Genomic DNA, 26925 nt, shown 5'->3' with positions numbered 1-26925 from the left:
CTGAATTTGCGTGACACTGATTTTAAATCCATCCTTTCAGCCTCGCCACCATGGATACGCTGTCAGAAGCAAACGGCACGTTTGCCTTGACCCTTCTGAAAAAGCTGGGTGAGGGCAGCTCGAAAAATGTGCTTATCGCACCCCTAAGCATCTCCTCTGCCCTGGCCATGGTCCTCCTGGGGGCCAGGGGCAACACCGCAGCCCAGATGTGCCAGGTACGTTCAGGAAGCCGCTTCTGGGCGGCAGCTGAAGCTCTTTCTTTGGCCCGTGAGCTGGTGTACACGATTGAATCCCAAAGGCCTTGCTCGACAGACAGGCCTACTCCCCCGTCTGCCCCGTCCCTGGGCGTCCCCTCAACGTCTCTCTGGCTGGTGGTCTGGGGCTCCTGACCGCGCAGCACCCGATTCCAGCAGGACAGGCTTGAACGAGCAAGCGTCATCGAGCCTCTGCTCGGACCCGCTGCCCAAGGCCCTGCTGGCCGAGGCCCGTCCTGCCGAGACGCCCAGAGCCGGCCCCGGGCAGGCTGCACAGGGTGTGGACGCCAGCTCCTGGGCTGCAGTGGCCTCGGGGCGCTGACCTCTGGCCCCCTGGGGGTCACAGCCTTCCCACACGTGGGGTGCCCTTACCGTTCCCAATTGCCTGGGGTCCGAGGGTCTCCAGGTTTAACAGAGTCCTGATCCCGCCCTTGACCCTGGGCCTTGAGTTTGACCTTTGCCCTAAGGCCATCACTTTCAGGGTCCTGTGCCAGCTGGAGAGGCTGGGAGTGAGAAACATTGGCACCCTCCACCCAGCAAGTGTTAGGGCGCAAATACGCGGGTGCTCGTGCTCAGTCATCTCTGACTCTCTGCTTCCCCGTGGACTGTAGCCCTCCAGGCTCCTCTGTCCATGGGGTTCTCCAGAAAGAACACTGCTGTGGGTTGCCATGTCCTCCTCCAGGGGATCTTCCTGACCCAGGGATCGAACCCATGAGTCTTGAGTCTCCTGCACTGGCAGGTGGATCCTTTACCACTGTGCCACCTGGGAGACGCATGTGTTCCCTTTAAGTTCTGCTGAAAAGGGAGCAGTCCCCTCTTGAGCTCGGCACTGTCTCCGCTCCCACTCTCCCAACTCTGAAGGGGCCGCCCTCTCTCTGGGCACCTCCTGTGCAGATTCCGATTTTAGGGGGAGGCCCAGCCTTCCCGCCCTGCATGGGGGTCTCTCCAGGGCTCCTGCCTGAGCTCCTCTCCTCCAGCAGTGGTGCCCCCCGGCCCTCCGGCCTCAGCCGGTCACTGGGTGCAAAGCCCTTGCCCAGGCTTTAGGTTCGTGTTACAGCGGAACCGGGCCGAATGTCTGTCTGGACCTTCTCTTGGTGGCTCCCAAACAAACCTCCCATGACCCAGAATGACCGGGACCGTGCCTGGCACTCTGTGTCCTGGCCGCATGGTGCCCGCTGGGCTCCTCATGGTCCAGGAGCGGCCCCGATCCCGCGAGGTGCTCTCCTCCGTGTGTCTGCTCTGCCGTGTTGTCACAAGGCCCCAGCAGGATGGCTGGGCATTTCTGCGCCCTGGCAACAGGGGGCAAGACACGAACGTGGGGGTGCCAGGCCTTTACGAAAGCCCAGGCCCGGAAGAGCCACTTCTGTGTCCCGCTGGTCGGAGCCCGTCCCAAGGCCAGTCCAGACCCAAAGATGTGGCCTGTTGTGCAGAGACAGGAGGCCTGTCCACGGCCCTGTCTGCAGGCAGACCGTGAGCACAGGGCCCTGGGCTCTCAAGGGGCATTTCTGCGCCCGCTGTCGCTGCCTGAGCCCCTGCGGGAGGCAGGCTGGGGGACTTCCCAGAGCCACTGTGCCTTTATCTGGGTGAGTCTTGTTTTAAGCTGCGGTGAGGATCAGTGTGGTGCTTAGGCTGACTTTAGTGTTGGGTCCATTTCCTGTAGTCAGGGCTTACTGCAGTGGTGGGTTTTATCTGTTTTTGATTTCAGACGCTTTCTCTAAACAAGAGCAGTGGGGGAGGTGAAGATGTCCACCAGGATTTCCAGAACCTTCTCAGCGAAGTTAATAGGACGGACACACAGTACTTGCTCAGAACCGCCAACAGGCTTTTTGGACAGAAGCCCTACGATTTCCTCTCGGTAAGTCATACTCCTGATTGCCCAAAGCAGATAGAGACCGAGGTCGTGTGGAGACGGGAGGCGAGCCTTGTGGTGCAGACAGGCCTTGTGGGCTGAGACCCACATGGAGGGCGGGGTGTGGGACCCCAGTCACGACCTCACGCTTCCTGGAACCGTTCAGTCATTGCCTGTAAGAGGAGCCCTGTAACAGCCTTGTTCACATACTCATGAAGCTTCAGTGAGATGATTGTCAGAGAACTAACACGGATCATACCACAGTTGCAGAGGAGTTGGCCCAAACAGGGAAGTGATCGAATAGAATATTTCTGATGTTGTTTTTCACATGTTGGAAGTATTTTGTGCGTTGTGAGACTTGCTCAATTCTTTTACACATGTAAACATTTTGATTATCTTTTCCTATGCAGAAATTTTTTTAAATTTTTGTGTTTTTTACTCTGGTTCTATTTAATCACACTGCTTTCCTGATTTTTAAATTTTTTTCATACACACCTCAAGCAATCTGTGAGTGTGTTCTTATTATATAAAATGCAGACAGAGCCAGAGTCCTCCCACACTCTCTTCCACGTCGCCCCCGCGCCCAGTCTGAGGGCTTGTCCCCTGTACCTAGAGAAAGGCTTTGCATCTCACTACCTGTGTGACTGCTGTTCAGTCGCTGAGCCATGTCCGACTCTTTCTGACCCCGTGGGCTGCAGCAGCCCAGGCTCCTCTGTCCTCTACTGCGTCCCAGAGTTTGCTCAGAGTCACGTCCGTTGAGTCGGTGATGCATCCAACGCCTCGTCCTCTGTCCCCCCTTCTTTGCCTTCGATGTCTCCCAGCATCAGGGTCTTTTCCGATGGGTCGGCTCTTTGTATCTGGTGGCCACAGTGATGGGGCTTCAGCCTCGGCAGCAGTTATGTGTCCGCCTCACCCTTCCTCACGGTGGCGGGCGGCGCGCTCAGGGGTGGCTGTACCGAGACACAGCCGCCAGCCCCGGGTGGGCGTGGGGTGGGACCCAGCCCGGGCCGAGCCGGCAGGGACCCTGTGTGTGTGGTTCTGTCCTGTGTGTGTGTGCTACTCCAGATGGACTTTAGAGGGAAGGGACAGAGGGAGGCTCTCAGATCTCAGTGAATTCTGCCTCATTCCCACTCCAATGGCTGCAGCCCTTCCTGTCGTCCTCAGGAAGGGTAGCGGGGTGGGCGCGTCCACCCTCCCCTCAGCGCTGTAGGTGATCAGCCTTTAACATTCTGATTGCTCACGAGACTGAGCAGCTTTTCATGGTGATCAAACGTTTGTATCTTTTCTGAAAATTGCCTATTATATGCCCTATGTGTATTTTATTTTGGGCTTTATGTCTTTTTTTTTTTTTTTTAATGAGTTAATCATGTGTTAGGATAGCGATCCTATTCTGTTATATGATTTTTTACATTATTTTTCACACTTGTTTCAGACTCTAAATTAACTGTTTTAAAACAGGTGGTGTAAAGTGAACAAAGTCACCATGAGGTCAAATATTTGTAAGGTTTGTACAGCTTGGTGGGAACTTTTTTTTACAACCTGGTTTACTTGTTTTTATCAGTCTTAGCTACATGCAAGTTTATTGTCATCTTTGAGCCTTAGATGTACAAAAAGGCAAAATTTTCAATAAACACAAAAAATTGGCTAATTTTCCTTAACTTCCTTTTTTTGCTGGTGGATATTTGAAGAACAGCATTGATATTTAAAATGTTATTTTGATATGGAACATAAAATCAAAAGATGAGAAATATTTGTCAGTTATTTCACAGTGATCGAGTATTCCACGAATCCAATACCAATGGCAGTGTATGATTAGATATTGCTTTAGTTTGGTTTTTGACTGGTCATTACTTACTAAATAGTATTTTAAGAAGCAGGCACTTGTTTTCAGATGTGTTTAAAAGCTGTTGAAATCACCAAGGGTATGATGAGGTAATGACTTGTAGGTGACCACTTTGCTTCCAGACTATTTTCTTAGACTGGGAGACTGACATCTTTTCCAAAAGCCCCAATTAAGAAGTGGAGCAGTAGGTTGGCAGAGCCTGAATGATGTGAGGGTTCTATGAAATGAGGCACCTGGACCACAAGATACAGGGGCCACAGTGTGCGGAGAACTCAGCCACGTGACATCGGCAGAGCCAATTCTCCTGGTCCTCAGAGCACTTCTGAGACGTAGCTACTGCTGCGTCCTTGCTTCCAGGGGGCAAGGAAGCCAGAGAGACGCTGCACCTTTCCAGGGTCACGCGGCAGTGACGCCCGGAACGTGTGCTGGCGGCAGTGTTGCCGCATCGCCTCTCTTGAATGGCTGTGTTGTTGTTGTTTAGTCGCTAAGTCGTGTCTGACTCCTTGCGATCCCGTGGATCAGGCTCTTCTGTGCGTGGGAATGTCCAGGCAAGAATACTGCAGTGTGTTGCCACTTCCTTCTCCAGGGGATCTTCCCCACACAGAGATCAAACCCTCGTCTCCAACACTGGCAGGTGGATTCATTATCACTGTGCCACCTGGGAAGCCTGTGATTTTACTCAGTTATTTATTCAATGTAGCTGAAAACTGAGAAACCAGATTGAAGGTTAATTCTGCACATTAGTTTGTACATTACACAAGTAACCGTCAAATGATCAGTGTTGAGGTCGGCGCGGTGAAGAAGTACGCTCTTGGCGTTGTCTGTTTCTGTAGCCATGTGATTCTGTCATTCCGTCTCTCCTAGTCTTTCAAAAATGCCTGCCGCATATTCTACCAAGCAGAGATGGAAGAGCTGGACTTTGTCAGCGCTACGGAGGAGTCCACAAAGCACATAAACACCTGGGTAGCCGAAAAGACAGAAGGTGAGGACGTGTCACGACTTCTGTTCGCACAGTATTTGAATGAGTCTTATTTTCCATCAGTTCCTTCCCAAGACCATCAAATGTAAACAGAAATGGCTTTTTTCTCTAAAGAACTGGAAACTTTCAAATCCACTTCTGAAATATATTCAGTAAGTAATCAATTTCTCTAGCTTCCCCCCTCCTCATCAATATTTGGTGCACCTCTTCCAGAGCAATCGCACTTTGACTTTTGGCTGTTGCAGTTAATGTTCATATAGTCTGCCTTTTCACAAAGGGTGGGAGGAAGACTCTGGATCGGGCTCCACCTCCCTGCCTGTGCAGCAGAGCGCGTGCTCTGCGGGTCGCTGAGCATCACTGCAGGACACTCGGTCAAGCCCTCGTCCACCTGCGCTTCTTCGTTTTCGTGCTCTGCACACTGGCTTTGGCCTCTCCCCTTCAGGACAGTCCCCTCACGTTGTAGACCGAACATTCCTTTTTCTGTCACTGTGAATTATCCTGCCCTATTATTTGTTCATTGTATGTGTTTTATGCAACTCATGGTATTTTCTGAGCGGAGACTTTATGGCTTTTGTTGCTGATTTAGCTTTAGGGGCCAGGCTCCCTGCATGGGTTTCCCTGGTGGCTCAGATGGTAAAGAATCCACCTGCCAATGCAGGAGAGGCGGGTTGGATCCCTGGGTCAGAAAGATCCCCTGGAGAAGGAAATGGCAATCTGCTCCAGTATTCTTGCCTGGGGAACCCCATGGATGCAGGAGCCTGGTGGGCTACAGTCCACGGGGTCACAAAGAGTGGGACCCAACTTAGTGAGTAAACAGACAACTCCCTGTTCGTGGTTGTCTGGGGGACAGGGAACCCTCTGGTCTGTGCACTGACTCCTGCAGGGGACGGACCAGTGACTACTGTGCCCAGCACCTCCACCAGGTAACCCTCTTAGCTAACTGGTTCTTTAAATCTTTGCAGGTAAAATTAGAGACTTGCTCCCTGCAAATTCAGTTAACCCCATGACACGTCTGGTTCTCGTGAGCGCTGTCTACTTCAAAGGAAACTGGGCTAAACCATTTCTCAAAGGGCGCACCATGGAAGGGATATTCAACGTCTGCAAGGTGAACAAGAATGTGTCATAAAGCGAAGGAAGTTCTTGGAAACGGTCCCTGGGGTCCCCTTGGTTTACGGAGCCTGCCAGGAGGCTGACCTCAAGGAACGTGTGCCTCTTGTGGCCTTGGCAGCCCAGATGTGGATCTGGGCAAACCCTGGCTTCCTCTCCTCCTGCTCTGCCTTTGCTGTATCATGAGCGGAGATCCGTGCGGCCAGTGTTCCGTCTTGTATCACACATCCCACGGGGCAGCTCACAGGTCTCTGGGCCTCCTAGAACCCCCAAGATCCAGTTCAAACTCCAGACCATGGCTGTAACGCTCTATGGGCCTGGATCCTACCGTCTGTCCCCCTCCCGTCAGGAGCTACCTACACAGACGCCTTTCTCTGCAGGGCCGTCCAGAAGCCTCCCTAGCGGTGTCCGCAGCCCAGGTTCCTGGTTCCTGTGTCCCTCCTCTGAGCTCTCACAGAGCCCGTGGCCTCTCACAGTGGCTCTGATCTCCCAGAGCCCCTCGGGCCCATGTGCAGGACCAGGGAGGTTACTTGGAAGTTTTCCTGAGGACCGTGGCTGGGCTGAGAGTGGTGGGGGTAGGAAGCACAAGTCAGATTGTTTTGTATTTTTTTTTAAATAATTGTATCTATTTATTTTGGCTGTGTCGGGTCTTCTTGCTGCAGAGCCTTTCCTGCAGCTGCCGTGGTGGAGGCCCTCTTGGCTCGGTGCTCAGGCCCGTGGGCTTAGAAGCCCCTGGACTGTGGGGTGTTCCCAGACCAGGGATGGAGCCTGTGTCTCCTGCATTGGAAGGCGGGTTATTTACCCCTGAGCCACCAGGGCAGCCCTGTTGTCTTTAAAACTAGAGCCAACATGGTTTGTACAAGAGTCAGCTGTGGGGCACGAAGGACAGGGGCCCAGGACACTCCAGGGTTTGACGGCGGGATGAGTGGTGTCGGCACGAGCAGAGATGGGAAGGTATAGATGGAGAAGGCGGAGGGGAACACGAGCCGCCAGTGTGGGAGCCGAACTGGAGGCTCCTTTGCGTCCAGATGCAGATGTCAGGTGGGCAGGAGCCAGGGGAGAGGTCCTGCTGGGAATGTCCATGTGGAGACTTCCTGGGTCAGCAGGAGAATAGCAGCCTGAGGCCTGAGTGCTGGGAACCAGGGGTGGGAGCTGGAGCTGTGCAGACGAGCTGACGACGCGGAGCTGGGGTGGGTCTGGAAGACAGGACAGAGTGTGTGGGTGCAGGTGGACGGCTCTGATGACTCGTCCAGTGTGTCCACGGGTCTTGTTTCAACTTAACGTTTATCCATGTCCTTTATAGAACGTGCAGAAACGTGCGCTAATGATTTACAACTGGTCCACCTTTAAAACGGCCTGCATTGCAGAAATCTGCAGCCAGATTCTGGTGCTTCCTTACGTCGGCCAAGAGCTGAACATGGTCATCCTGCTGCCCTTTGAAAGCACTGACTTGATCACGGTAAGCAGGCGGCTATGTCCCCGGGGCCCAGGGTCTAATCTGGATCCCTGCCGGGCACTGGGCTCTGGGAACTCGTGTGCAGCTGGCAGGTTGCCCAGACCCACAGGGCGCGGAGCGTGGGTCACAGTGAATGGTCCCCAAGGCAGCACTGCTGCAGACCCTGAGATCTCCTACCTTCTCCTCCAGGTCGAGAAGGCCCTGACCTACGAGAAATTTGTCGCGTGGACGATGCCGGACGTGCTGGCCGAGGTGGAGGTGGAGGTGTTCCTGCCCTGCTTCACGCTGGAGGAGAGTTACGACATGGAGTGCGTCCTCCAAGACCTGGGCATGACTGACGCCTTCAACGCGGCCCGTGCCGACTTCAGCGGGATGTCGTGCCAGCCAGGCCTGCACCTGTCCAAGGTCATGCACAAGTCCTTCTTGGAGGTCACCGAGGAGGGCACGGAGGCCGTGGCCGCCTCAGAGGCCAGGATCAGGCGAAGCCTGGGCGTCGTGCACCATTTCTATGCCAACCGCCCCTTCCTCTTCTTCATCCAGCACAGCAGGACCGGGGCCATCCTGTTCTGCGGCCGCTTCTGCTCGCCGTGACGAGATGGGGGGGCCCCCAGTGCTCCTCACCGCTCTCCCCGATCTCTGCGAAGAGCTGGAACCCAGGTGACCTTGGCGAAGGTCCACAAATAAAGGGCTGATCGAGTCCGCCTGTGTGTGTGTGTCTGTGTCAGTTTCTGTCTGTGCGTGTGTGTGTGTCTGTGTCTGTGTCTGTGTGTGTCTGTGTGTGTGTGTGTGTGTGTGTAGCCCAGCCTGTGCGTCCCCCCGACTCCCTGTTCCCGCTGTCCTGTAGGAGGACCACCCTGGGTCCTCCCTTCCCAGCTCTCCGCTCCTGGGCAGGTCACCGCCACCCTCACCGCCCACCCAGGACCTCTCACCTCTTTCTGAGGCACACTGCGATTGCTTCAGTTCTGAGTCTCAGGGAATTTTACCCCTATCATTTGACTTGCTTCTTAAGTGTCTCTTTAGGTCCAACCTGGTCCTTTCCTCTGTGTCATAAATCCACATTAGGACTGAACAGGGTTTTTAGAGAGAAACCTCTTGTGAAACTGAAGCTTTCAATCTGTGTAGTTTTCATAAAATTCCTTGGTCTGGAAAAAACCCTCCGAACGGCCATACTTGAAGTCCGGCTTTTCTGCCATGTGACACGCAGCGTGGTGGGGCGGGGGGGGAGATTAGTGAGCCAGAGGAGGGGTCCCAGCCCTCTGACTGGGCTGCCTCTGTGACTCACATCCTTCCTCTCAGCTCCTGGTGCCATTTTGGGGGCTTGACCTCACTGGGGGTGGTGCTGGGTCAGCCTCGGGATCCAGGAATCTCCTGGTTAATCAACGTTCGTTTTTATCCATCAGCCTGATCTGTCTTTCAGTGTTGCCGAGCACTGGGACACCTTCCTGGGCTCGGGTCCCCTCCTCCTGGCAACCTCCTGTTTCGTTACAGAAGCTAAAACACTTGAGGACAGGGCTGCAGGGAGCAGGGGAGCCGACTGCCCAGCACTTTATGTGCGGAAACCCGGAACCACCGGGCGCCCTTCTCTGGGTCCCGTGTGCTGGGTGCAGGCCCTTCCCGATCTGGCTTGGATTTCAAGGTCCTTCCTCCCACTGTCTTCTCCTCAGTCCCCTCCAGGACACATGTACCTTCCCCTCACCACCACCTCCCGGGACCTCCCAGGTCATTCTCAGAGGACCTGTTCTCTTACATCACCGGGAAGACCCAGCTCTAAAATGCTGTTTCCCTCTGCCTCTGGCTGAAGGGCTTTAACATTTGTACTTAATCACATCCCCCAGGAACCTCACCATCCTTTTAGAAATGTGTCCAGACACTGCAGTTGAGGTACGGACACAAAATCAAGTCAAGGAGAATGAGGCTGTCCTAAGGCCAGTCACCTAGTGGGAACCACACCGAATACAGAAGCTCCTCCATAAAGTCCGTCCGGAATGAAGTGTCTGCCGGGGACTTTCTTGGGGAATTTGTGTGTAGCTGCCACCATCTAGTGGACAAGGCGATGGCACCCACTCCAGTACTCTTGCCTGGAATATCTCATGGAGGGAGGAGCCTGGTATGCTGCATTCCATGGGGTCGCTAAGGGTTGGACACGACTGAGCGACTTCACTTTCACTTTTCACTTTCATGCACTGGAGAAGGAAATGGCAACCCACTCCAGTGTTGTTGCCTGGAGAATGCCAGGGATGGGGAAGCCTGGTGGGCTGCTGTCTATGGGGTCACACAGAGGCAGACACGACTGAAGCAACTTAGCAGCAGCAGCCACCATCTAGATGTTTTCTCATAATATCTAGGAAGTACCTCTGAGCATTTCTGGTGTTCTCATCACCTGCGAGGCACCTCAGGTAGGAGGTCATGTCCTCAGCCAGGTGCCCAGCACCCAGCCCAGTGCCATGACGTGGGAGAGGCTGAGACATCCCTGCTATTTGAGTTGACGATCTTCATTATGCAAGGATGGAGCACTCATGGAGAAACAAGTTTAGAGAGAGAAAGGTCTTCAAAGTTAAGGAAGAAAAAAGTTTAAAGAAGGATTTTTCAAAGTTATGGAAGAAACAAGTTAGGAGGGAGAAAGGTCTTCAAAGTTAAGGAAAAACCAAGTTTAGAGGGAGAAACGCCTTCAAAGTTCCAGAAACCTTTGCAGAACAGGGCCATGCTCAGCATTGCTCTTTGTAGGCTGCTGAGAAATGGCATCTGAGTGCCCGCAGGCAGAGCAGCATGCACGGTCTTTTGCTAACAATACCCGGACAGGACTCACTGGGCTGAGAGTTAGGAGGCCAAGAGGGACTGACCTTGGTGGTGGTGGGTGACCCAGACCTGTTGGGGTGCGCTTGCCAGAACCAACTCTGTTTCTTCTCTAGAGCTGAAAGTCAGATCATGAAATAAAGCCTTTGAAAAACGCGGAAACCTCCTCCCTTCTGGACAGTGTTGGGAAACTTCTGAAATAGCTTCCAGAAGACCTCTTGTAAGTGTTGATTGCACTGACACTATGGTTATACTCACTGCATCCTGGGTCGGGAAGTTCAATGCCCTGTTTTTCTTTTTTTCTTTTTTTTGTCAGGATCCTTCAGATTCAACCAGACAGGGAAATATTTTTCAGATACAATGCTACGTTCTTAAAAGTAAGCACATAAGGAAAATTTAGTTGGAAAAGATAACATGTCAAAATCTTTTGAGTTTTAACTGATTGTTAGAAGGAGTTCATGTCCCCTATGTATCTCTTTGGGGCTTCTCTGGTGGCTCAGATGGTAAAGAATTGGCCTGCGATGGCAGATACCCAGATTCGATCCCTAGGTCAGGAAGATCTTGTGTAGAAGGGAAAGGCTACCCACTCCAGCATTCTGGCCTGCAGAATTCTAAACATGAACCACACAGTCCATGGGTCACAGAATCGGACACAACAGAGCGACTTTCACTCTCACTCTGGCGGGGCCTCAGCTTCTGTCCTCAGCTATGACTCTGACACACAGGCGCAGCTGGGCCGGTGAGTCCCGCATGCGACTCCTGCACCCACGTCCCATATCCTGCTCTGTTCCTACTTGTCTCCTGGACACCTTCACTTCATGCTCCGCAAGCACCATGAGTCCTCTTTGATGGGAGATGCGGGTTTGACCCCTGGGTCAGCAAGCTCCCCTGGAGCAGGAAATGAAAATCCCACGGGTGGATTTTCAGGCCATGGTGGGCGACAGTCCACAGGGTCTCAAGGAGTCCGGCAACTAAGCACAGCAATGCTATGTTACACCCCTGACCCTCCCCTTCCCCGGGAGGCTCTCTTTCACTTAATCACATCACGATGAGTACAGATACCTGAGTTACACTAGTAACTGGCACCTGCATCTCCACTCCTTTCCTGGCCCCTTGCCCCCAGTCCACCTGGTTCTCACATCCTGTGATGCCCGCCCTCATCAGCTCTGGGCAGCATCCCGTCACTGCTGCACTGCCCAGGCTCAGGCCCGCCTGGCTGTGCCCTGGTCCCCAGAGCCAAGTCCTAGGGGCCCCTGGGGCCTCTCCCGCTGCACCCAGTCCATCCTGAGGGCCGGTGCTAGAGTCAGAAAGGAAACGGGAGGGAAGGAGGGGAGGATATGGATGAATGAAGGAATCACGTTACTCGTCCAGTTTCAGTCTTACAGTGGTTCCCGATGTTCTTGTTCAGTTCCTCAGTCGTGTCTGACTCTTCACAACTCCGTGGTCTGCAGCACGCTAGGCTTCCCTGTCTATCACCATCTCCCGGAGCTTGCTCAAACTCATGTCCATTGAGTTAATGATCAATCCAACCATCTCATCCTCTGTTGTCCCCTTCTCCTCCTGCCTGCAATCTTTCCCAGCATCAGGGTCTTTTCCAATGAGTCAACTCTTCACATCAGGTGACTAAAGTATTAGAGCTTCAGCTTCAGCCTCAGTCCTTCCAATGAATATTCAGGATTTATTTCCTTCAGGATTATCTGGGTGATTGCCTTGCAGTTCAAGGACTCTCAAGAGTCTTTTCCGACACCACAGCGCCATGACTGACAGATAAAACCCCAATTCTTCAGAAGAGCCTCCAGGTTCTTTCCAGTCCAGCCCTGCTCAATCCTTCCAGCCCTGCCTGCCTTACCTTGGGAGCTCCCAGGCCCACACCCTCTGCCCGGGCCTGAGTGTACCTCCTGGGAGCGGGAGCCCTTTCCCACTAGTGACTCCGCCTGGTTGTTCCTCCTCCAGCCGCCCCTGGACCTCACCCCTCCCTCGGGCCCAGCTCCTCTGTCACCCCGGGAGCCCAGCCCACTCCCCACCGCATCACCAGCTCCGACCTTCTGACCCCATCGGGCCCGTTACGCTGCACAGAGACACAGCTCTTTCCTGTCCCTCTGAACCCACAGAAGAGGAAGAGCGTGTTTGATCAGTTCTATCCCTCGCCTCCTTTGTGACCTGATAGAGTCCTCCATACAATCAGCTTCCAACCCATAGAGCTTGTGGGTTCCAGCTCTGCTACCTAGGTGGGCTTCCGGGATAGGAAGATGCTGTTGCTCCCTGTGCAGGTCTAACTGTCGCCCCGCCCTCCGGCATGGCCCGGTCCGCCCCGCCCCACCACGCCCGCCACTGCATCCCCCTCCCGCCCCGCCCCGCCCTTCCCACCCCGCTCCTCCTGCTCTGCCCCGATCTCAGGTCATCCCGCCCGGCCCCACTCCTCCAGCCCAGGTATTTGGGCCCCAGCGCCTCCATCCCTGCCCAGCCTGCTCCTACCGTGCTCGGTACGTGTGGGGTGGTTGGGCGGTGGCACTGGCCTGCCCGAGGCAGAAGGCGGGCAGATCGGGCGAGGGCTGGCACCAGGCTGGGTTTCCTTTCGGACCAGGTGGAGCGGTGGACGTCACGACGCTGTGAGTGTGGATCCTGGCCCCTGCGCTCTCTTGGGGTCCTGTGAAATGTGTATGCTTCTTACTGGCATGTGCATTGAATGGAGAAGAGCTGTCCCTTAATGGGGATCTTCCCCACCCATGGCTCGAACCTGGAGCTCCTGCACTGCAGGAGGATTCTTTACCATCTGAGCCACCAGGGAAGTCCAACTTCATTATCTATCTAAGCTAATTGAAATATCTCATCTCATCTGAAATATCTCATTAACAGTCTCACCAAGTCGTGAGACTGTTAATAAGCAGGCGGATTCCTTACCAGCTGAACCAAGGGAAGCCCAAGAATACTGAAGTGGGTAGCCTATCCCTTCTCCAGCACAGCTTTCCGACCCAGGGATCAAAGTGGGGTCTCCTACATTGCAGGCAGATTCTCTACCAACTGAGCAACTAGGGAAGTCCATGGGACTATCTTATCTTTGTTATATCTTCGTATACCTTCCCTAAAGGTGATAATGAGCTTTCCTGATAGCTCAGTTGGTAAAGAATCTGCCTGCGATGCAAGAGACCCTGGTTCGATTCCTGGGTCGGTAAGATCCCTTGGAGAATGGATAGACTACCCACTCCAGGATTCTTGGGCCTCCTTGTGGCTCAGCTGGTAAAGAATCCGCCTGCAATGTGGCAGACCTGGGTTCGATCCCTGGGTTGGAAAGATCCCCTGGAGAAGGGAAAGGCTACCCACTCCAGTATTCTGGCCTGGAGAATTCCATGGACTGTATAGTCCATGGGGTCGAGAGAGTCGGACATGACTGAGCGACATTCACTTTCACGAATACCTTTCTTTGCACTTGACTTGAGCACAGCTGCAGAAGTGCATCTCATAGACGCTGTGCTGTTCTCTGCACTCTGAAGTGTATTTGAGGCTGTCCCGGTGGCTCAGTGTGAAAGAATCCACCTGCCAGTGCAGGAAACTCAGGTTTGATCTCTGGGTCCAGAAGATCCCCTGGAGGAGGCAACCCACTCCAGTATTCCTGCCTGAAGAATCCCATGGACAGAGGAGCCTGGCGGGCTGTAGCCCACGGGGTCATCAAAGAGTCGGACACGACTTATGACTGAACAGCAACAGCAATCCTTAATTACACTGGAAACACTGGGGCAGCACTTTATAGCATCACTTGCACAGGGTGAGAAGAATCCCCGTCTTACTTTGTCAGTATTAGAAACAAATGGTTCTTGAACTGTTCATGTTTCTATTTGAAAAAGGATGTTTTGGTTTGCTCTCCACCCCTCTCTCTCTCTATGTCTTTTTGGGGAATGGGGGGCGCTGCCATAATGATGAAGGCTGGACTGCAGAGTCATGAAAGGTTGTTTTTGAATCACACGAAGACACTGGGATTCTTGGCCCCCGGAGGAGAAGAATTCAATCTGGGGCCAGAGGCAAGGCCTGATCTCTCAGAGCTTTTGTGTAACAGTTTTATTAAAGTATAAAGGAGATAGAGAAAGCTTCTGACATAGGCATCAGAAGGGGGCAGAAAGAGTACCCCCTTGCTAGTGTTAGCAATGAAGTTATATACTCTCCAATGAATCCAAAGAATGTCTGGAGGTTGTAAAGACCTCACCAGACCTACTCCCATAATTTACATTTTAAGATAACAGAATTAGCCAGAAAGTTTAATCCAGAGACTATCCTCAGGCAGGATACATTATTGTTATATAATCCTAAGGACTGTAGAGAAGGAAAAAAGGTTTGTCCTTTCTTCCTCCTTGAGAATTCCAGACCCCTCTCTCCTTGGGGACCCCTAGACTCCTTATCAACCTGCCTAGGAAATAACTCTCTCAGTCATGACCTGGTGCTCAGCTCTCACTCTGCTCCTTGGAGCCCAGCAGAGCTAGGCTGCTTTTTAAATCAGCTGTTTCTGTAGCTGGTTTTGCTCCATTCTTTTCCCTGTTTTAAGACTTCTTCCTTGATTCTGACTGCTCTTCAGGTCAGCCATCACATAGTTTGCTAATTATGCTCATTTTGTGTTGTTTCTGATAACTTTCCTTTGCATTGTTTCCTGAGTTGAGTCTGCAGGGCCTGAACTATCAGAGCAATTCACACCAGCCCTGGGTACAGGACCCTCCCGAGTTCCTGCCTGGGGAGCACAGTGCTGCCTCTGGTGTTCTGTCTCAGTGCCCTGGGGAGTGCACGAAGCACCGTTTCCTGTCTGATTTCGGGGCCTGTATCAGCGTGGGCTGTTCACTTATCTCCCGATTGACGTATTTTCTGCCATCAGAGTACCCTGAACAAACCTCTGGGCCTCACCTCTTCATTCCTTCCTTTTCAGTTTAGCGATTTCACAGGGAGTGGGTGTGTGCTCACCTTTAATGACCATCAGCAACTGTTGTCAGTGGATGGAAAGAACTACCAGCAGCCTCACTGTGGCCTTTGAAGACAAGTGCACTCTGCTTTTTTCTGTATTAGTGTTAAGGTATTGGATATTAAGGCCTGTCCTGCTGGCTCAGTGGAAAGAATCCTTCTGCAATGCAGGAGCCTTGGGTTCAGCCCTGGGTCAGAACGATCCCCTGGAGAAGGAAATGGCAACCCACTCCAGTATTCTTGCCTGAAAAATCCATGGACAGAGGGGCCAGGTAGGCTGTAGTCCATGGAGTCACAAAACAGTCAGTCATGACCTAGCTACTAAGCAAGAAATTAGATATTAAAGATGGAAGAGAATATGTGTGGGGGGAGTGTTTCCTCTCCTCTACATTCTTCCCGGCTGGTCTAGAAATTAAATTGACCTAAGACAAATCAATAGCAGAAAACCAACGCCATTCAATTTTGTGCCAACCTCGAATATACAAGACTCAAGAAGTGACAAGGCAGGCAGCTTTGTGTGTGTGAAGTGCCGGGGGCTGCCACGGGAGATCCCACCCGTGACAAAGGTCATGCAGAGGAGACCTGACAGGCAAAGGCGGATCAGGACTCGAGGGACCCCCTGGACCTGCTGGAGCATCTGCCCTGAAACCGAAGTCTGTCTGTCCACTGTTTAGTATACTATGCCTTTCACCAACTCTTGTGACATTAGCAGGGGGCTCTCCCTGACCACCTTTCGCTGAAAAAAAAATCAACTTAGGGCTCTAGTTATAGTCTCCTGGGCTTGAATGGAGTATTTCAATCCTAACCTCTCTGTTCGCATTTTAGCTTGCTTGGCAGGTTTATCCATGCCCTTACAACTAACGCACATCATTGCTCACAACTCCCCAACCATGAAAGGCACGGGAAGCCTAGGCATTCTAAAAGTCCTAATGAGCACAGACCCCTTTGAGGGATGAAAGGTTATTAGAACAGTACTGGTAAAGGGCTTCATTGTCGGCCAGGGCTTGCTGCCAGGCTCCCATATCCCTGTCCATTTGCACCTGGGAGTGCGTTAGTTAATGTAGCTGGAATGTAAGAAAACAAGCAGCAGCCTTGGTGTTAACCGCATCATACCTTTGAGCTAGTACGTTCTTTCTTTGTTGTGACCCACTGCACCTTTGCTCCGTGAGAATGTAACTCTATTTAGTACTTTCTGAGGCTGGGAGAAATAAAGAAAAAACACTTTAGCGGAAAACAAGTTTTCTGGCTGATCACCCTTTATCAGGAAAGAGTCATGAAATGTTAACAGGCCGCAGGGCCAGACATAACATAAGACCCTTGTTTATGAATAGCTATGCAAAAAATGTCCTGGTTTTGATAAAGGTAAAACTGATGTAATGTTGGGCTGATTCTGCATGACTTTGTATCTTTCACTTCTGGAAATGTGTGACTCAGGGTATAAAAGCCCCTTTTGAAAATAAAGTTACAGACCCATTCCACCTAAGCTGGGTCTCCCTGTGTCATTCTTTCTTTCTCTCTCTCTCTCTTTCTTTTTCCAGGCTGATTCCCTGGAGCACAGAGGCTCTCTGAGTTCACTTTTTTGCCCGGGCTTCTAAGACCAAATCGGGAAGGTGTCCTGCGTCTTCACCCCACCAAGAGGGCGCCTGTGGCCTCCGTGAACAGAGCAAGTCCCGTGCCGGGGGCTTTATTGGCTTTCTGTGTAAACCAAGGAATATCAGGCTCCTTTTTTCTCTTTATTCTTTCTCCTTTATTCTCTTATCATTCAATCCCGGGTCATCAGGTTCCAGTTCATTATAAGACCCATGTTATCTCTATCGCCAATGCCATCCTTCCCGAGGATACCCTTGGATCCTGCTGGGGGTGGACCCCGTCAGTGAAGATTTGACAAAACAAGGGGTTTTTGCCTGGGGAGCAAGTTCGTGAAGTAACAGGGTTTGCTGGTTTCTTGTACAGCCTTTTCAGCCTTTCATTTCCCTCTTTGGCCATAAAGATGTCTCTCTGCCTCCTGGTACAGGGAGGGTATTTCCACGTGGAGATTTATATTCAGCTTTCAGGGTGAGCAGAAGGGCAGAGCACGTTTTTTGCACCAACTGTTTCTCAAGTCTCTTTACTTCAGAGCAATCAGTGTGCTGCCGTGAAGTGTTCTGGGGTGAGCTGCCCTGCACGCTATCAGGAGCACAGATTACCTGGTGCGTCCCTGTCCTCATGCAGGGAGCAGAAATCAGGGAGCTGACGCAGGGCCCGGAGCGGGGCTGCCAGCCTGCATGCCCTGTGGCTTCGCGCCTTTCCTCGGGCTCACCTGCTTGTTTCTCCCACGTTGGTATCTAGGACTGACGCTGCTTTCTGTTGAAGAACTGGGGATCTCTCAGCTGTCATCCCTTCCCACCAGGCAGAGAGGCCCTGAACCTTCGCGCACCCCCGCCCCTCCCCACAGTGTCCTGTTCTGGACCGAACGCCCTCCGTGGCGGGGCTGTTGACCTCCGAGGCCGGGCCCTGGAGGTGGATGTGGGCACATCCCAAGCCCTTGTCCTGAGTGGGGTGAGCAGGCCCTGAGCCTGGGCACAGGGCCCTGGATTTGAACTTTGGCACAGGTGGAGGTCCCATAGGAGGAGACCTGGGCGTAAGGGGGTTTGTGTTTAGGCTTTCATGCTTCTTTGTACGGGATTTACGTGTCTTTTATCTCAAGGCTTCAGGTTATGCTAATCGGGGTCTTTCTCTCTCTTTACATAATGTTCAACTTGTGTAACTGTGTGTTTGGATTGATCATTTTGAATGATTCTTGTTATAAAATTGTACCTATAGGCCCCAAACACACCGAACAATCTAGAAATGGGAGCAAAAGCCCACAGCTCCTTCCTGACCCTCCCAGGCCATGTCCCAGCACACTCTGCGTGTCAGCAGCGTGTCTCAGCCGTGTTCACGTGTTAGAAGCCCACAGGGGGGGGTCTGAGGCCCCGAGGAAACCGAGTTTTGTGCGTGTAGCTGTTTGCTCGTCCAAGCAGAGCATCAGTGCTAACAACAGTTAAGAGCGGAGTGAGACGTGGCCGACCTGTGGCCTGAATTTGCGTGACACTGATTTTAAATCCATCCTTTCAGCCTCGCCACCATGGATGTGCTGTCAGAAGCAAACGGCACGTTTGCCTTGACCCTTCTGAAAAAACTGGGTAAGGGCAACTGGAAGAATGTGCTTATTGCACCCCTAAGCATCTCCTCTGCCCTGGCCATGGTCCTCCTGGGGGCCAGGGGCAACACCGCAGCCCAGATGTGCCAGGTACGTTCGGGAAGCCGGTTCTGGGCGGCGGCCGATGCTCTTTCCTTTGCCCGTGAGCCAGTGTCTGTGATCTGAGTCCCAAAGGCCTTGCTCGGCAGACAGGCCTTGCTCTCCTGTAGTCAGAGCGTACCTCACTCGTGTGTTTTTATCTGTTTTTTTTTTTCAGACGCTTTCTCTAAACAAGAGCAGTGGGGGAGGTGAAGATGTCCACCAGGGTTTCCAGAACCTTCTCTGCGAAGTTAATAGGACGGATACACGGTACTTGCTCAGAACCGCCAATAGGCTTTTTGGAGAGAAGACTTACAATTTCCTCTCAGTAAGTCCTACTCCCGATTGCCTGAAGCAGATAGAGACTGAGGTTGTGTGGAGACGGGAGGTGGGCCTTGTGGTGCAGACAGGCCTTGTGGGCTGAGACCCACACGGAGGGCGGGGTGTGGGACCCCAGTCACGACCTCACACTTCCTGGAACCGTTTGGTCATTGGCTGTAAGAGGAGCCCTGTAACAGCCTTGTTCACATATTCATGAAGCTTCAGTGAGATGATTGTCAGAGGACTAACACGGATCATACCACAATTGCAGAGGAGTTGGCCCAAAGAAAGACGTGATTAAATAGAATATTTCTGGTGTTGTTTTTCACATGTTGGAAGTATTTTGTGCATTGTGAGACTTGCTCAATTCTTTTATACATGTAAATATTTTGATTATCTTTTCCTGTGCAGAATTTTTTTTTAAGTTTATGTCTATTTGACTCTGTTTCTATTTAATTACAGTGCTTCATGATTTTTAAATTTTTTTCATACACACCTCAAGTAACCTGTGAGTGTGTTCTTATTATATAAAACGCAGACAGAGCCAGAGTCCTCCCACACTCTCTTCCACGTCGCCCCCGCGCCCAGTCTGAGGGCTTGTCCCCTGTACCTAGAGAAAGGCTTTGCATCTCACTACCTGTGTGACTGCTGTTCAGTCGCTGAGCCGTGTCCGACTCTTTCTGACCCCGTGGGCTGCAGCAGCCCAGGCTCCTCTGTCCTCTACTGCGTCCCAGAGTTTGCTCAGAGTCACGTCCGTTGAATCGATGATGCATCCAACCCCTCGTCCTCTGTCCCCCCTTCTCCTTTGCCTTCGATGTCTCCCAGCATCAGGGTCTTTTCCGATGGGTCGGCTCTTCGTATCTGGTGGCCACAGTGATGGGGCTTCAGCCTCGGCAGCAGCGTGTGTCCGCCTCACCCTTCCTCACGGTGGCGGGCGGCGTGCTCAGGGGTGGCTGTACCGAGACACAGCCGCCAGCCCCGGGTGGGCGTGGGGTGGGGCCCAGCCTGGGCCGAGCCGGCAGGGACCCTGTGTGTGTGGTTCTGTCCTGTGTGTGCGTGCTACTCCAGATGGACTTTAGAGGGAAGGGACAGAGGGAGGCTCTCAGATCTCAGTGAATTCTGCCTCATTCCCACTCCGACGGCTGCAGCCCTTCCCGTCATCCTCAGGAAGGGTAGCAGGTGGGCACGTCCACCCTCTCCTCAGCGCTGCAGGTGCTCAGCCTTTAACATTCTGATTGCTCACGAGACTGAGCAGCTTTGCATGTCACTCAAACATTTGTATCTTTTCTGAAAATTGCCTATTTATATGTCCTTTGTGTAGTTTTACTTTTGGGGTTTATGTCTTTTTAAAAAAAAATTAGTTCTTTGTATGTTTAGGATAGCAATCCTATTCTGTTATATGACTTTTTCCATTATTTTCCACACTTGTTTCAGACTCTAAATTAACTGTTTTAAAACAGGTGGTGTAGAGTGAATGTAGTCACCATGAGGGCAAATATTGGTAATTTTGTACAGCTCGGTGTGAATTTTTTTTACAACCTGGTTTACTTGTTTTTATCAGTCTTAGCTACATGCTATTTTATTGTCTCTTTGTATGAGCCTTAGATATACAGAAAAGCAAAATTTCCATTAAACAAAAAGAATTGGCTAATTTTACCTAACTTCTTTTTTTTTCTGGTGGCTATTTAAAGAAAAGCATTGATATTTATTTATTTATTTTAATTGGAGACTAATTACTTACAATATTGTAGTGGTTTTGCGATATACTTATGAATCTGCCACGGGTGTACATGTGTTCCCCATCCTGAACCCCCTTCCACCTCCCTCCCCACACCATCCCCCTGGGTCATCCCACTGCACCAGCCTGGAGCATCCTATGTCATGCATCAAACCTGGACTGGCGATTCATTTCATATATGATATTATACATGTTTGAATGCCATTCTCCCAAATCATCCCACCCTCGCCCTCTCCCACAGAGTCCAAAAGACTGTTCTGTACATCTGTGTCTCTTTTGCTGTCTTGCATACAGGGTTATTGTTACTATCTTTCTAAATTCCATATATATGCGTTAGTATACTGTATTGGTGTTTTTCTTTCTGGCTTACTTCACTCTGTATAATAGGCTCCAGTTTCATCCACCTCATTAGAACTGATTCAAATGTATTCTTTTTAATGGCTGAGTAATACTCCATTGTGTATATGTACCACAGCTTTCTTATCCATTCATCTGCTGATGGACATCTAGGTTGCTTCCATGTCCTGGCTATTATAAACAGTGCTGCGATGAACATTGGGGTACATGTGTCTCTTTCAATTCTGGTTTCCTCAGTGTGTATGCCCAGCAGTGGGATTGCTGGATCATAAGGCAGTTCTATTTCCAGTTTTTTAAGGAATCTCCACACTGTTCTCCATAGTGGCCGTACTAGTTTGCATTCCCACCAACAGTGTAAGAGGGTTCCCTTTTCTCCACACCCTCTCCAGCATTTATTGCTTGTAGACTTTTGGATTGCAGCCATTCTGACTGGTGTGAAATGGTACCTCATAGTGGTTTTCATTTGCATTTCTCTGATAATGAGTGATGTTGAGCATCTCTTCATGTGTTTGTTAGCCATCTGTATGTCTTCTTTGGAGAAATGTCTGTTTAGTTCTTTGGGCCACTTTTTGATTGGATTGTTTATTTTTCTGGAACTGAGCTGCAGCAGTTGCTTGTATATTTTTGAGATTAGTTTTTTGTCCGTTGCTTCATTTGCTATTATTTTCTCCTGTTCTGAAGGCTGTTTTTTCACCTTGCTTAGAGTGGCCTTTGTTGTGCAGAAGATTTTAATTTTAATTAGGTCCCATTTGTTTATTTTTGCTTTTATTTCCAAGATTCTGGGAGGTGGGTCAGAGAGGATCCTGCTGTGATGTATGTCGGAGTGTTTTGCCTATGTTCTCCTCTAGGAGTTTTATAGTTTCTGGTCTTACGTTTAGATCTTTAATCCATTTTGAGTTTATTTTTGTGTATGGTGTTAGAAAGTGTTCTAGTTTCATTCTTTTACAAGTGGTTGACCAGTTTTCCCAGCACCACTTGTTAAAGAGATTGTCTTTTCTCCATTGTATATTCTTGCCTCCTTTGTCAAAGATAAGGTGTCCATAGGTGCGTGGATTTATCTCTGGGCTTTCTACTTTGTTCCATTGATCTATATCTCTGTCTTTGTGCCAGTACCATACTGTCTTGATGACTGTGGCTTTGTAGTAGAGCCTGAAGTCAGGCAGGTTGATTCCTCCAGTTCCATTCTTCTTTCTCAAGATTGCTTTGGCTATTTGAGCTTTTTTGTGTTTCCATACAAATTGTGAAATTATTTGTTCTAGCTCTGTGAAAAATACTGTTGGTAGCTTGATAGGGATTGCATTGAACCTATAGATTGCTTTGGGTAAAATATGGAATGCTTCATGAATTTGCGTGTCATCCCTGCGCAGGGGCCATGCTAATCTTCTCTGTATCGTTCCATTTTACTGTATGTGCTGCCGAAGTGAGCACTCATTGTTTTTTTGATGAATTTGTGGGGGAGAAAGTGGTCTCCCCATCCTATTCCTCTGCCTTCTTAGGAAGCCCCAAGAAAAGCATTGATATTTAGAATGTTATTTTGATATGGAATACAAAATCAAAAGATGAGAAATATTTGTCAGTTATTTCATAGTGATCAAGTATTCCCAGAATCCAATACCAATTGCAATGTATAATTAGATATTCCTTTAGTTTGCTTTTTGACTGGTCATTACTTACTAAATAGTATTTAAAGAAGCAGGCACTTGTTTTTAGATGTGTTTAAAAGCTGTTGAAATCACCAAGGGTATGATGAGGTATCGACTTGTAGGTGACCACTTTGCTTCCAGACCATTTTCTTAGACTGAGAGACTGATATCTTTTTCAAAAGCCCCGATTAAGAAGTGGAGCAGTAGGTTGGCAGAGCCTGAATGATGTGAGGGTTCTGTGAAAGGAGGCACCTGGACCACGACATGCAGGGTCCACAGTGTGCGGAGAACTCAGCCACGTGACATCGGCAGAGCCAATTCTCCTGGTCCTCAGAGCACCTCTGAGACGTAGCTACTGCTGCGTCCTTGCTTCCAGGGGGCGAGGAAGCCAGAGAGATGCTGCACCTTTCCAGGGTCACACGGCAGTGACGCCCGGAACGTGTGCTGGCGGCAGTGTTGCCGCATCGCCTCTCTTGAATGGGTGTGTTGTTGTTGTTTAGTTGCTAAGTCGTGTCTGACTCCTTGCAACCCATGGACTGTAGCCCTCCCGGCTCCTCTGTGCGTGGGACTGTCCAGGCAAGAATACTGGAGTGTGTTCCCATTTCCTTCTCCAGGGGATCTTCCACACGCCATTTCCTTCTCCAGGGGATCTTCCGCACAAGATCAAACCCTTGTCTCCAACGTTTGCAGGCGAATTCTTTACCACTGTGCCACCTGGGAAGCCTGTGATTTTACTCAGTTATTTATTCAGTGTAGTTGAAAATGGAGAAACCGGATTGAAGTTTAATTCTGCACATTCGTTTGTACATTACACAAGTAACCGTCAAATGATCAGTGTTGAGGTCAGCGCAGTGAAGAAGTAAGCTGTTGGTGTTGTCTGTTTCTGTAGCCATGTGATTCTGTCATTCCGTCTCTCCTAGTCTTTCAAAGATTCCTGCCGCAAATTCTACCAAGCAGAGATGGAAGAGCTGGACTTTGTCTGCGCTACAGAGGAGTCCAGGAAGCACATAAACACCTGGGTAGCCGAAAAGACAGAAGGTGAGGACGTGTCACTACTTCTGTTTGCACAGTATTTGAATCAGTCTTATTTTCCATCAGTTCCTTCCCAAGACCATCAAATGTAAACAGAAATGGCTTTTTTCTGTATAAAACTGGAAACTTTCAAATCCACTTCTGAAATTTAATCAGTAATCAATTTCTCTAGCTTCCCCCCTCCTCATCAATATTTGGTGCACCTCTTCCAGAGCAATCACACTTTGACTTTTGGCTGTTGCAGTTAATGTTCATATAGTCTGCCTTTTCAAAAACGGCGGAAGGAAGACTCTGGATTGGGCTCCACCTCCCTGCCTGTGCAGCAGAGCGCGTGCTCTGCGGGTCGCTGAGCATCACTGCAGGACACTCGGTCAAGCCCTCGTCCACCTGCGCTTCTTCGTTTTCGTGCTCTGCACGCTGGCTTCGGCCTCTCCCCTTCAGGACAGTCCCCTCACGTTGTAGACCGAACATTCCTTTTTCTGTCACTGTGAATTATTCTGCCCTATTATTTGTTCATTGTATGTGTTTTATGCAACTCATGGTATTTTCTGAGCGGAGACATTAAGGTTTTTGTCGCTGATTTAGCTTTAGGGGCCAGACTCCCTGCATGGGTTTCCCTGGTGGCTCGGATGGTAAAGATACACCTGCCAATGCAGGAGAGGCGGGTTGGATCCCTGGGTCAGAAAGATCCCCTGGAGAAGGAAATGGGAACCTGCTCCAGTATTCTTGCCTGGGGAACCCCATGGATGCAACACCCTGGTGAGCTACAGTCCACAGAGTCACAAAGAGTGGGACCCAACTTAGTGAGTAAACAGACAACTCCCTGTTCGTGGTTGTCTGGGGGACAGGGAACCCTCTGGTCTGTGCACTGACTCCTGCATGGGATGGACCAGTAAGTACTGTGCCCTTCACCTCCACCAGGTAACCCTGTTAGCTAACTGGTTCTTTAAATCTTTGCAGGTAAAATTAGAGACTTGCTGTCTGCAAATTCTGTCTACCCCATGACATGTCTGGTTCTCGTGAATGCCATCTACTTCAAAGGGAACTGGGACAAACAGTTTTACAAAGTGCACACCAAGGAAAGGCCTTTCCAAGTCAGCAAGGTGAATAAGAATGTGTCATAAAGCGAAGGAGGTTCTTGGAAATGGTCTCTGGGGTCCCCTTGGTTTATGGAGCTTGAGAGGAGGCTGACCTTAAGGAATTTGTGCTTCTTGTGGCCCTGGTGGTCAAATGTGGATCTGGGCAAACCCTGGCTTCCTCTTCCCTTATTCCTCCTCTGGTGTATCATCAGGGGAGGTCCATGCGGCCGGTGTTCCGTCTTGTATCACACATCCCACGGGGCAGCTCACAGGTCTCTGGGCCTCCGAGAACCCCCAAGATCCAGTTCAAACTCCAGACCGTGGCTGTGATGCTCCATGGGCCTGGATCCTACCATCTGTCCCCCTCCTGTCAGGAGCTACCTATACAGATGCCTTTCTCTGCAGAGCTATCCAGAAGCCTCCCTAGCGGTCTCCCCAGCCCAGGTTCCTGGTTCCTGTGTCCCTCCTCTGAGCTCTCACAGAGCCCGTGGCCTCTCACAGTGGCTCTGATCTCCCAGAGCCCCTCGGGCCCATGTGCAGGACCAGGGAGGTTACTTGGAAGTTTTCCTGAGGACCGTGGCTGGGCTGAGAGTGGTGGGGGTAGGAAGCACAAGTCAGATTGTTTTGTATTTTCTTTTTAATAATTGTATCCATTTGTCTTGGCTGTGCCGGGTCTTCTTGCCGCGAACCTTTCCTGCAGCTGCCGTGGCGGAGGCCCTCTTGGCTCGGTGCTCGGGCTTCTCCTGCCGGTGCTTCTGTTGGTGCAGAGCTCAGGCTCCAGGCCCGTGACTTCAGGAGCTGCGGCTCCCGGGCTCTCAGCCCAGGCTCAGTAGTTGTGGCTCGTGGGCTTAGAACCCGCTATGCTGTGGGGTGTTCCCAGACCAGGGATGGAGCCTGTGTCTCCTGCATTGGAAGGCGGTTATTTACCCCTGAGCCACCAGGGCAGCCCTGTTGTCTTTAAAACTAGAGCAACATGGTTTGCTCATGGGTCACCTGTGGGGCGCAAAAGGCACCCAGGACTCTCCAGGGTTTGACGGCGGGATGAGTGGTGTCGGCACGAGCAGAGATGGGAAGGTATAGATGGAGCAGGTGGAGGGGATCACGAGCCGCCAGGGTGGGAGCCGAACTGGAGGCTCCTTTGCGTCCAGATGCAGATGTCAGGTGGGCAGGAGCCGGGGGAGAGGTCCTGCCGACAAAGTCCATGTGGAGACCTCCTGGGTCAGCAGGAGAACAGCTCCTGAGGCCTGAGCGCTGGGAACCAGGGGTGGGAGCTGGAGCCGTGCAGATGAGCTGATGACATAGAACTGAGGTGAGTCTGGAAGACAAGACAGAGTGTGTGGGCGCAGGTGGACGGCTCTGATGACTCGTCCAGCATGTCCACAGGTCTTATTTCAACTTAAGGTTTATCCATTTCCTTTATAGAATGTGCAGAAACCTGTGCAAATGATGTTCAGGAAGTCCACCTTTAAAATGACCTACATTGCAGAAATCTGCACCCAGATTCTGGTGCTTCCCTATGTCGGCCAAGAGCTGAACATGGTCATCCTGCTGCCCAGAGAAAGAACTGACTTGAACACGGTAACCAGGCAGCCATGGCCCCGGGGCCCAGGGTCTAATCTGGATCCCTGCCGGGCACTGGGCTCTGGGAACTCGTGTGCAGCCGGCAGGCCGCCCCGGGCCCACAGGGCGCGGAGCGTGGGTCGCAGCGGACGGTCCCAGAGGCAGCACTGATGCAGCCACTGAGATCTCCTACCTTCTCCTCCAGGTGGAGAAGGCCCTGACCTACGAGAAATTTGTCATGTGGACGAAGCCGGACATGCTGGCCGAGGAGGAGGTGGAGGTGTTCCTGCCCCGCTTCACGCTGGAGGAGAGTTACGACATGGAGTGCGTCCTCCGAGACCTGGGCATGACCGACGGCTTCAACACGGCCCGGGCCGACTTCAGCGGGCTGTCGTGCCAGCCAGGCCTGCACCTGTCCAAGGTCGTGCACAAGCCCTTCGTGGAGGTCACTGAGGAGGGCACGGAGGCCGTGGCCGCCTCAGAGGCCAGGATCAGGGGGCTATCCCTGAGGACCGTTCCCCGGTTCTGTGCCAACCGCCCCTTCCTCTTCTTCATCCAGCACAGCAGTACCGGGGCCATCCTGTTCTGCGGCCGCTTCTGCTCGCCGTGATGAGGTGGTTGGGGCCCCCGGTGCTCCTCACCGCTCTCCCCGATCTCTGCGAAGAGCTGGAACCCAGGTGACCTTGGCGAAGGTCCACAAATAAAGGGCTGATCGAG

At 51.4% G+C, this 26925-nt stretch overlaps 1 protein-coding gene and 1 non-coding gene across 4 annotated transcripts; one reads left to right on the top strand and one right to left on the bottom strand.

Moving 5' to 3' along the window:
* On the top strand, window positions 1-26925 carry LOC133236781 (serpin B6-like). Of its 3 annotated transcripts, XM_061398974.1 has the most exons (7): window positions 10384-10501; window positions 18316-18490; window positions 18657-18806; window positions 23458-23575; window positions 24530-24672; window positions 26071-26226; window positions 26414-26925. In XM_061398974.1, exons 2-7 carry the CDS (start codon window positions 18326-18328, stop codon window positions 26816-26818), a joined length of 1137 nt encoding a protein of 378 aa, XP_061254958.1. In that variant the 5' UTR covers window positions 10384-10501; window positions 18316-18325; the 3' UTR covers window positions 26819-26925. The 3 variants fall into 3 exon arrangements, with proteins under 3 accessions (XP_061254959.1, XP_061254960.1, XP_061254958.1); XM_061398975.1 differs by lacking the exons at window positions 10384-10501; window positions 18316-18490; window positions 18657-18806 and adding exons at window positions 1-215; window positions 1960-2109; XM_061398976.1 differs by lacking the exons at window positions 10384-10501; window positions 18316-18490; window positions 18657-18806; ... (2 more) ...; window positions 26071-26226; window positions 26414-26925 and adding exons at window positions 10-215; window positions 1960-2109; window positions 4811-4928; ... (1 more) ...; window positions 7336-7491; window positions 7678-8209.
* LOC133237101 (U6 spliceosomal RNA) lies at window positions 22217-22322 on the bottom strand. The gene has a single exon (XR_009733132.1). It is a non-coding gene; the product is annotated as a U6 spliceosomal RNA (small nuclear RNA).

The sequence above is a fragment of the Bos javanicus genome, chromosome 23, assembly GCF_032452875.1.
Source record: "Bos javanicus breed banteng chromosome 23, ARS-OSU_banteng_1.0, whole genome shotgun sequence".
Classification (NCBI taxonomy): Eukaryota; Metazoa; Chordata; class Mammalia; order Artiodactyla; family Bovidae; genus Bos; species Bos javanicus.
The sequence above is the reverse complement of the archived record's forward strand: the minus strand, read 5'-3'. Positions and strand labels throughout refer to the sequence as shown.

Excerpts from the sequence above, each read along its gene's own strand:
- LOC133236781 (XM_061398975.1), top strand. The coding sequence starts at position 51 with ATGGATACGCTGTCAGAAGCAAACGGCACGTTTGCCTTGACCCTTCTG. Across the intron at positions 24,673-26,070 it reads GGCCTTTCCAAGTCAGCAAG|AATGTGCAGAAACCTGTGCA; the intron begins GTGAATAAGAAT and ends TTTCCTTTATAG. Across the intron at positions 26,227-26,413 it reads AAAGAACTGACTTGAACACG|GTGGAGAAGGCCCTGACCTA; the intron begins GTAACCAGGCAG and ends CTTCTCCTCCAG.